At 35.0% G+C, this 11,056-nt stretch overlaps 1 protein-coding gene across 1 annotated transcript in view; it reads left to right on the top strand.

Moving 5' to 3' along the window:
- Positions 1–10,404, top strand: part of LOC123542873 (interferon-induced very large GTPase 1-like) — a 29,407-nt gene extending 19,003 nt beyond the window's left edge. Inside the window, exon 6 of the mRNA XM_053534153.1 lies at positions 649–10,404. Within this exon, the coding sequence (XP_053390128.1) occupies positions 649–5,483 (4,835 nt within the window). The 3' untranslated portion in view covers positions 5,484–10,404. The remainder of the gene's footprint in view (positions 1–648) is intronic.
- Positions 10,405–11,056: the final 652 nt, after the last annotated feature.

An 11,056-nucleotide genomic window follows, 5' to 3' on the forward strand; every position in this document is an offset into this window, starting at 1 on the left:
ATATACTAAAAAGCACAGAAGCATGGTAACAAACATTTCGAGCACTTTCGGAAGGATATTTGAGTCTCACCATAAAAAACTAACATAATACATTTGCAACCGGCATAGATCCAGACCAACTTGCGATTTCTCTAATTGCATTAGGCTTTGAAAGTGAACAGCATGGATTCTGACCAGACTGCGCGTATGCACATGCGCACTTTGTTGGTTTTCTTTTAGCATGACATTTTGTGTCAAAATCTTGGACCTGTGGAGACGTCTGGTTATTTTAAAAGTCTCATGCTATTTAGTAAATCTAGGACGGAAAATAAACGGTTATAAGCCTTAACATAGCTGGAAAATTTCAGGTAGTTAATGCCGTTAGATTACCAGTTAAATAATATCTCAGATTTATAAATACCAAGTGCTTCATCCTACTATATGATAAGAAAGTTCAGACGTCTCGCTTTGCATCATTGCGAAAATGGCTAAGAAACTGACCGCAAGAAGTTGCAAAGAGAAAATATTTTCTTATGCGGAGTTATGCTATAGAAAACGTAGGGTTTAGAGAACGATCACATTAGTTCTCCTGCTACGGCTTATCGGTCAAATATAAAATGTCTCAGGGGAAACTAGCAGATTATAGATACGGACATTTTTTTCTTTTAGAGGATTCTGTCTCAAAGACAGCTGCTGCAATAAAACATATACTTCACGTGCTCGGGTTGACTGAACATATGAAAACAAAGATAACGACTTCGGAAGCAATTCAAATTGACCTCTCCGGCGACGAAAGTAAAACCCCTAAATACGATGACATACCTTTCAAGTTTCTACAAAGGCTTTTAGCTGGGAACAGTGATGCTATGGATTATGAGTCTTACAGCAGCAGGAAAAACATTGATTCAAAATCAAGCGGATCTGTGGTTGATATGTATCAACGTAAAAAAAAGCGTAAGATCAGTCCGTTAGATCTATTTTTGTTAGTTTTTCAATGTTGTGATCCTATGCTAAAACAACTCTTATTTCAAAAGCTTTACATCTGTAAACTAGCTTTACCCTTTATCTATACAGAGTACCCATCCACAAAACCTGTTATGTCCGTCTGGCCACTCCGTTCTCTTGTAGTTGAGACTAGCAATGCTGAAGGTAAAACGGTAGAATATGAGTTATTTGACCTACCGAGTAATGTCGTTTCTTTCATGCGTTTCGGAAGACCAAACTTTTCTAAATCGAAACTTATCAATGGTTTTCTGTGTGATAAATGGTGCGAAACATTTTTTCATAAAGATCGCCCATTAGGTATGAGTACAAGGTATTGCTCCGGTGGGTATGTTGAAATGTTTGTACTGCCTGTAATATCTGGTGGAAGCGGCGATTTAAAGCAGCCGGTTTTGCTTTTAAATGTAAGGGGCGATGTAAAAACGGATTTCACAGAACCCGTTTATGAAACTGTCTCAAGAATATCTGATGTAACAGCAGTAATCGTTGATTCAAATACCTTTAGCGAAAACAACGCTTTTCTAGAAGAAACAGTAAAACGTTTTTCAAGAGTTTTATTAATTTTCAATGGCCCGATAGGTCGGCCCAATGGCAAAACATTTCGGATGTTGCAAAAGTTTGAAAGTAACATCCGGGATTGCCACACAATAAGGCTAATGATTTTGTCGACATACTCGGAAATCGATGAAAAGAATGAAGATGTTATCACCAAGGAAACGCGAGAAATGATATCTGATTTGCTTCTTAGTGATTCGATTGACCCTCAATCTTTAGAAGACAGGTTAGACAGGTTTGAAAATTTGTCAATAGAAACTGACGAAAGTGTGTGTTGTACAGAGGCAAAGAAATCAGCTAACTCTATCATAGCATTAATGGATAAAATATCTTTACCGGATAAATGGGTTGAACTTGTGACACCAATTCAACACAAAAATTCAAAAAAACTGGGCATGCTTGTAAAAGAAAGTTTTAGAAGTAAAGACATTGACTCAGTCGACGACATTAGAACAAGAATGTCAGAGATAAGAAATCTAGAAGAATCTCACATATCTTCTTCGATCAAATCATTAAGCCACTGTCTCGTCAAACACCAGAACAATGTGTCATACATTCATTATCTTTTGAGGTGGGTGAAGATACTTCTGGAACGCCAAAAGAGAACCTGTGAGAGAAGAGCTGTCAACTCTTCACCTCTGCGTTCTGACGATGTATCGGATAGAACAAACCCTGTGAATAACACTGATTCTTCTTACCTCGAAATTGATCATATTTTTCGCGAAATTGGGCATATAGCCGATTCGGCTATAATCTCCAAAACAAACCATTATGCGATAGGCTTTCCACCAATTTCGGACTTAGCTAAAGTTGTTGCAGCTCTTGTAGCAGGTGGATATAAGTTAGAATTGCTCGACGGAAATAATTTTTTTTTGCCGACTGAATGGATCAAATTAGTACTTACGTTTGTGCATGAACTAACAGGTCAGCGGAAAGTATTGGCTGTATCTGTTTTAGGCATTCAAAGCTCTGGAAAATCAACTTTGCTGAATACTATGTTTGGTTCAGAATTTCCTACTGGTTCTGGCAGATGCACAAAAGGAATACAGATGCAGATGATACAAGTAAAGCAAAAGGGTATTTCTGATCGAAAACACCCGTTTGAATACGTTCTACTTATTGATACAGAGGGTGTTCGAGCCCCAGAACTGCTCGACACACACAGCACTGGTTACAGAAGAGACAATGAAATGTCGACAATCACAACAGGTATAGGGGACATTACACTACTTAATGTCATGGGCGAGAATTCAAGTGAAATGCGTGATATTTTACAGATTTTAGTACACGCATTTTTGAGACTTAAACTCGCAAATAAAAGATCGAACATTCATAAAAGTTGTTATTTCTTACATCAAAACGTATCTGATATGCAAGCTTCTTTGAAAATGAAACAAGGTTTGTGGCAGTCAGTGAAAACCCTAGACAAAGCAACAGAAGAAGCGGCTAGCTTTGAATGTATTTCTGATATTACTAAATTTAGTGAGGTAATTGAATTTGTTCCAAAATCTCATGTATGGTATTTACCTAATGCTTGGCAAGGCCACCCTCCCGTAGCCAGACTAAACCAAAAGTATTGTGAAATGGGTGTAAAACTGAAGTATCACTTAGTGAATAAATCAACTGTTACGCATGATAAGTCGTTTAAAACTCTGAAAGATACAGTTTTGTATATAGAAGATTTGTGGAAAGGTGTTCTTGCTGAAAATTTTGTGTTTTCCTTTCGTAATAGCATTGAAAAGAAAGCTAACATCGTACTAGAAAAGAAAATGAAAGAGGAACTGTGGTCTTTAGAATGTTCGTTTGATGATATAATGTTTCAAAAGGCACAAAACAGTTTTAATCAATGTGAAAGCGTTTCAAGTGTAATAACGAAAAAAGAAGAAGTAATATTGGAAATGGCACATACTATTACAAATCTTAAATCGCAAACACTTGAAAAGATGGAAAAATTCTTTAATGAACACGATTATAAAGAAACAATGATAAACTGGAAAGAACATACTATGAAGCATATACAAACATTTTGTAAGGATGTGGTTGACAATAGAAAGCCAGAAATTGAGAGATTGTCAACTAATCGAAAGATTGATATTGTAGTTAGCACATTGCGTATAAAACATGAAGAAGACCTTCGACGAAAGTCACTGGAACTTCAGAAAGAACTGACACCTTCAGGAAAGAATATCGACTTAGAAAAAGCAAATAAAATGTTTGAGCAAATATGGGCAACTTTTGTTGAGAAATCGTTGAGCGCAGATATCTCCAGGAGTTTTGAGTCAGAATATTCGTTAAGAAAATACTTTCTAGAATGTTTAAGAGACATATATAAAAGTCACGATACAGAACTGCAACGGTCTCTCAGTGACCACAGTTTTTTAGAGAAAAGTCCTGGAATTAGAATGTTGTCTGAATCACATGAGACAACTGGAATTGATGAAAACGATATAAGCATTGTTTCAAGAGGCGGTAAAAACGAGGATGCGTCTTTGAAAACAATATTTTCTAGAGCGAAGGAAGCAGTACAAAGTATATATCATGATGTCGATCTAAATATCAAACATGTTTGTCAGAAAAAACAAGATATTACATATAGGGATATAAGACAATTTCTAAATAAAGTTGATAGTTTGATGAAAGACGCCAATACGCGGAATAGCTCTTCTTTCACCTTTACGATTACAGGTATATTGAAGGTTGTTGTTCACGTAAGCTGCTATTCATATTTTCGATTTAAGCAGGTTAATTCTACATATCGGCAGTCGCAAAGTTTAGAAAGTCGCCTAGAAATGTACAAACAAATAGAACGAGAACGTTTTTTTGCTTATTTAATGGAGCGAAGATCTGAAGATACTGCCGCTTGTCTGATGCAGCATGCAATCAAAGACAATCTTCGTGTAATCTTGTACGACAAAATATCAAAGAAGGTGAAACTCGCGTTGAATGATAAATTGCCATCACTTAAACATAAACTGTTATTAGAAATTGTAACAGAATTGGTAAGTGAAGACTCGTTTATCAGTTTTATGCGTTACATACTCAGTCCTAGATTCTATGCCCAAGATTGGGTACAAAAGAAGGCTGATCATATTCTTTTCTCTGACGACTCAAAACTATATGAAAAATTAGCCGAAGCTGAAATTTCTGCATATATGCATGATATTGAAATGTGCCTCTCTAAATGCAGCAAATCCTTTCCAGGAGATACAGTCATCATTAAACAATGGTTTGAATATTTCATATCTTTGCTTACAACATTGCAACTTCCAAAAGAATGTTTTTCTGACGCGGAAAAAGAGTTAGAACGAATGGAACATGTAAATATTCTTTACTTTAAAGATAAGATAATTGAAAATTTGCAAAGCATATCAACAGCTCTCCTCAATGAGTTTAAAGCAACAAATGAATTGACAGAAGTTACTTGGAGCGGTTCAAATCCAATAAACGATTTATTTGAAAAAGTATGGGGTTGTCCCGAAGCGTGTTTATTTTGTGGAGAACCTTGCATACTTGGGTATACCCATGATGGAGAAATCAGCCATAAATGTGCACAACATAGGCCAATAGGAATTTGCGGAGTGTTTGGTGACAAAGAAAACACGTTATTTTTACGACCATGCCATGTTAATGTTGTTGGGGATGCAGATGCACCATGCTACATATTTGATTTTAAATGCAACCCACAAAACAGAAGTCCTTGCAAAACAGGAAGGCATCCATTTAAAGATTATAAATTATTTGTTTCTGATTGGGACATAGAACCAAAAAGTTATTCGGATTGCTCACAATTTTGGATGTGGTTTATGAGTAGATATGATAAAGAACTAAGCAGTTATTACAAAGCAAAACTGACAAACGTACCAGACTGGTGGAAAAGTATACAAGTTGAGGATGCATTGACAGATTTAAAGTTAAGCTATCTCGTCAGCTCTCGGCAGTTTTCTTAGTATAAACATGTTACGCTTTCTCGAAATAACCTGTACCCATCGACGTAATTTTATAAGAATTGAAAGATGCTCATAATAAGGAGCATTATTCTTTCTTAATTTTAGTTACATTGTAAAACAAGCATCATTTCTTCCTATAATTTGTGACAGTATGGTTTTTTAATATTTAATTAAGGTACTAGGTCACTAATAGTAATGTTTACAAAATGGCTTTTGCTTGGTATATTCTGAAAGGTAACCGTGTTTTGCACATTTTTGCAATTCTTTAAAAACTTTTACCGTGCCGTTTTTTTTTTTTTATAAATTTTGTATAACTTATGGTATCTCCTCATCTCCTCAAGCTAAAGTAGAGACAAATTTCAAACTGATAGCCACTATCCAAAACGTTTGCAGAGAACTTATTTTAGCATTTATTTTAATAAAAGAAACATCAAACTATTAGTAAACAATTTTAAAACTATTGCCAGACAGATATTTTCTATCGTAAAACCTTCCTTTCCTTTTAAAGGAGTTGGAAGCAAAAAATGCTTTTGGTAAAGTCTTACCATGAATAAATATTTTTAATTGAGAAATAGCTATAATAGCAAGCAAATTGATTAACATTTTGACTCTGTAGACGCTAAATGAAACAAAACATAAAATCCTACACATACATATACCTATACAAGTTTAAAATGGCCAACTCTCTGATAACGAACATGCGAATCACGGACATAATTAATGCTACGTGAAAATGTAGATTAACATTGACACTATAACATACGTTGACATCATTCAACCTGAAGCAATGTTAATATAAAAATGCATTTTGTATATTTAATAATAAAATATTTGATAAGATACAGTTGTTAATTTACGTTAGAAATTGATCGCATCTCGGTACTTTTGGCAACATTTTTTGAATTTAAAGAACCGAGCATACGTTAGACATCATACAATTTGTGTTTCATAATTTTAAAAGTAGGTTCCACTGCTTACAGACATGTTAGTAAGCTCAGTAGATGGAACATAGGTCGATTTTGAATAAGATATCTAGACGATATATTTTTTATGACGATGTGACGGAGATGTTTTGTCTAAAGGTATTTAAATAAGGAATATTAATAATATCTGCCATGTGTTTACGAATCGGATACGAATTAGTCCTGAGGGCACCTGCACATTGTGCGGTAATGAGGTTTGCGTGCATGAACCACTAGTTGTCATTAACAGCACAAGAGTCATCTGGCATGGGGGTGCCAGATTGGTCTTGCCGGCATGTGTAAAATTACCAGAAACGCCCGTCAAGTATGCATGAATGTATGTTTAAGCATTGATGTAGAATATGGAAAATTGTGCTGTAACTGACACAATTATTTTAATTACAACTATCAATTTACTTCATATATTTTGTTAACTTCTTGCTACACATACTTTAGAATACGATTGTACGAGGACTGTTCAAACATAACGTAGACTTTTGCTGTCAAATGTTGCTTATTGTGTTAATAATTATGTGAAATATATCGTTGTAATTCGGAATCTCTTTGAGCTAATGTATAATATTGATACTCCATTAGTCACGACTAAACTAGAATTGGAATGAAATAGTTTTATTTAATAAAATAATTAATAGCAGATAATAAATAGTATCGGTTAACATTTTTTTAAATTCTATTTGTGCAGTTTCATTACATCTGAGTAGGTGTAGAAGTTGTTAAATAAATAATCCACTTCAGTTGATAGATTTTTGTAAATGTAATTCTTCTTCTTTCAATTTGCACAACAATTTATTTTTTCTGGTTTATTGTTCCATATGAAGTTATACATGTTTTCGTCATTTCTGTAAATTTTCTTCAGACTTGGTAATAGATGTTTTCAACTTACTTTAACGCGAACTGACGACAGTGGAATGCGTACTTACAGTAGGGTTTTTCACAAGATATTTAAAGGTTCGCAAACAAAAACATATTTAGGGTATATATGATTCTTTCACCTATAAGTGTAGTAACTTTTGCCTTCATTGTACAAATTAGGGTATTGTGATATAATTATCTACTATTATGCAATACCAACGTTTGAAAATATATTGATAGTGAACAGGCTACATTTAAAACACGTAATCGCAATATGCAGATGTCATCTAACTACTCTGTTGTACTTGCGTTAAGCAGAATCTTCAATTATCCATATGCTTTAACATTTTGTTTCTATATTTTGAAACATTTCTGGCGTTACTTTACCTCCACGCGAATCGAACGACATGACATGTTAACCCACTGTACTACAAAACCTTAGCTTAATATGTTCATGCATTAAAAAATATAACTTGAAACATGGATTTGAAGATAACGGTGATTCCTGGTTTAAAGGTATTGGACCCCTAATAGTAATGTTTAAAACATGGCATTTGCTTGGTATATTCTTAACGTTGACCATTTTTGCACTGTGTTGCAAATTTAAAACAACGTTTACCGTGCCGTTTTTTGTAAATTATGTACAGTTTATTGTATTTCCTCAAGCCCAAGTTGAGACAAATTTCAATGTGATGGCCACTATCTAAAACGTTTGCAGAGAATTCATTACATCATTAATTATGACTAAAGAAACATCAAACTATTGTTTAACAATTATAAAACACAAAATAAAACTGTAAATATCATTTTTTTCTAGGGTGCCTCAAGGATACAGAAATAATGAGACAGAATTTTAACTCCAACATTGAAAAATAAAGGTCAGATACTGTGGGCTTGTTTTGAATTTTGCTCACTTTATTCAAAAATAACCTTGGGAGAGAAGTAAAACCTACTGGCATTTCTTCCACAATATGTAATCTAAAGAATGAAGGCAAAATAGAGAACGTTTACCGCATGTAACTCAGTATTTTTAAAGATGTCTAACTCTACCCCTCTTGATTCAGAGGTAAATTTACTCTGAACAGCAAGAAATCGTTTATAAAATAAAAAGTTTTCACTTTTGTACAATACATCCATAATAAGTCTTGAAAGAAGTAAAATCTTACTAGAAAAAGGAAAATATGGAAAAACATTGGGTCCCAGTGGGGCTTGAATTCTGTATGGTCATTTGATACAACCAGCTCTGTAGTCGAGACTAGCCTTTATCAAAGCCTTTTTACTCGAGTACTTTTTCGAACACATGTATACATATGGTATGTGTAGATACTCGGCTGTGGGTAACTTGGACAAAGATTTAAACTCATGAAAACTTACGGTATATGGTTTAAAATTTTATAATGTAGCCATCTTTTATATCCTGATAACGTGGCCAGGATAACTGAATTAATTCAGTAGCGTATAATAGGTCCAAGCGTTATAGGCCCAAGCATTCATGAGTTATTGTCCGGAAACCGTTTTACTGTTCCTGGTCACTGTGACCTTGACCTTTGACCTACTGATCTCAAAATCAATAGGGGACATCTGCTTGTGATGACCAACCTCCCTATTAACTTTAACGATCCTAGGCCCAAGCAATCTTGAGTTACCATCTGGAAATCTTTAACTGTTCAGGGTCAACTTGATCTTTGACATACTGACCTCAAAATTGATAGGGGTCTTCTCTTAGTTATGACCATCCTCCCTATTAACTTTCATAATCCTAGGGCCAAGTGTTCAAGTCATCATCCAAAACCCGTTTAACTATTCAGGGTCACTGTGACCTTGACCTTTGACATAAAGATCTCAAAATCAATAGGTGTCATTTGCTGGTAATGGCCAACTTTTCTATAAACGTTCATGGTCCTAGGCCAAAGCGTTCTTGAGTTATCATCAGGAAACGGATAGGTCTACATTCCGCCCGACCGATCGACCGAAAGACCGACCGACATCTGCAAAAAATATACCCCTCTCCTTCTTCGAAAGGGGTAGGGGGGGGGGGGGGGGGGGAGAGGGGAGAATGAAACGAATAAGTTTGTGATATCTTGTTTATAAATACGGTAGGGTAGCAGAAAGATTTGAGTAGATAGATACATTTATAAAAAGAAATATAAAAGGTGAAACGATATTGTTTTTAAATGCTTTGTTTGTTTGTTTGTTTGTTTTGGCTTTAACGCCGTTTTTCAACAGTATTTCAGTCATGTAACGACGGGCAGTTAACCTAACCAGTGTTCCTGGATTCTGTACCAGTACAAACCTGTTCTCCGCAAGTAAGTGCCAACTTCCCCACATGAATCAGAGGTGGAGGACTAATGATATCAGACACAATGTCGTTTATCAAATAGTCACGGAGAACATACGCCCTGTCCGAGGATCGAACTCGCGACCCCGAGATCCGTAGACCAACGCTCTTACCTATTGAGCTAAGCGGGCGGGGTTTTTAAATGCACCCACGCTGTTAAGAATGCTTGTAAGACGAAATACATGTACATCGGTAATTCATATATACAGTACAAAGGATATTAATATATCCTATAACTGTCTTTTCCCGGATAGTACGTATTACATGTTAAATATGGCGCTGTTCAGTTATGCATAAAAACGTATATACAGTTTGAGAAAACCCCTACAGTAAGTTCGCAGTCCGTGGTCCGCAGTACGCGTCGAAGTAAGCTGAAAATCTCTATTACTGTAAACGGATTTATAAATTTCGGTAATGGTAAGATTTTTATCACTGTACTTTGTCCTAATAATGTTGATTTCCTGTTGTTGTTTTTTTTTTGTTTTTTTATTTGTTTTTTTTTTTTGTGTGTGTATTTTTTCCATTGTTTCAATCAGTTTTAATGCTATTTAATTTAAGCATTGTTCGAGAATATCATTTCAAATGTTTTTTCCGATTCAGATGCCAATTAAAATGTTTACAATTACATAGTTCTATATCTTTGTTTACTAACGATCCAGCTTTTACAATGTTCGTTTAACTGAATTAAGGTTTAGGAGTATATCACCAAAACGCAGAAATATTTTATAAACGAACAACATCGTTACAAATATTTAACCTGACCATTAAATGTTCTGCCGTACTGTCCCGTACTTAAAATATTCTGAAAAAGTTGTCTCCCTTTGATCTCCCTAGTTATGTGAAATTTCAACACTCGCACGCTATTGCAAATGCATCAAAACGAACATGTGTAACAGTTCCTTGAAAATGGTGAGTTTTTAAAGGCGTTTGACTGTCCGGAAGTGGGGCCCCTTTAGGCTGTCCTTTTCCGGAATTCACTGTTTATATCAGTAAACTGACACTTGTGTTGTAGAGTAATATACACGCTATCATTACAAAAACTACAAAACAAGTGTCAGTATACTGATATAAACATTGAATTCCGGAAAAGGACTGCCTAAAGGAACCCTACTTCCGGACAGTCAAACGCCTTTAAAAACTCACCATTTTCAAGGAACTGTTACACATGTTCGTTTTGATGCATTTGCAATAGCGTGCGAGTGTTGAAATTTCACATAACTAGGTGGAACACAGTTTTCAGCAATTGTTTATTTTTATTTCTTTACAAATGGCATTCATTTTTAAAGGGGGACAACTTTTTCAGAATATTTTAAGTACGGGACAGTACGGCAGAACATGTAATGGTCAGGTAAAATATTAGTAACGATGTTGTTCGTTTATAAAATATTTCTGTGTTTTGG

Source organism: Mercenaria mercenaria, unplaced genomic scaffold, assembly GCF_021730395.1.
Source record: "Mercenaria mercenaria strain notata unplaced genomic scaffold, MADL_Memer_1 contig_3423, whole genome shotgun sequence".
Classification (NCBI taxonomy): domain Eukaryota; kingdom Metazoa; phylum Mollusca; class Bivalvia; order Venerida; family Veneridae; genus Mercenaria; species Mercenaria mercenaria.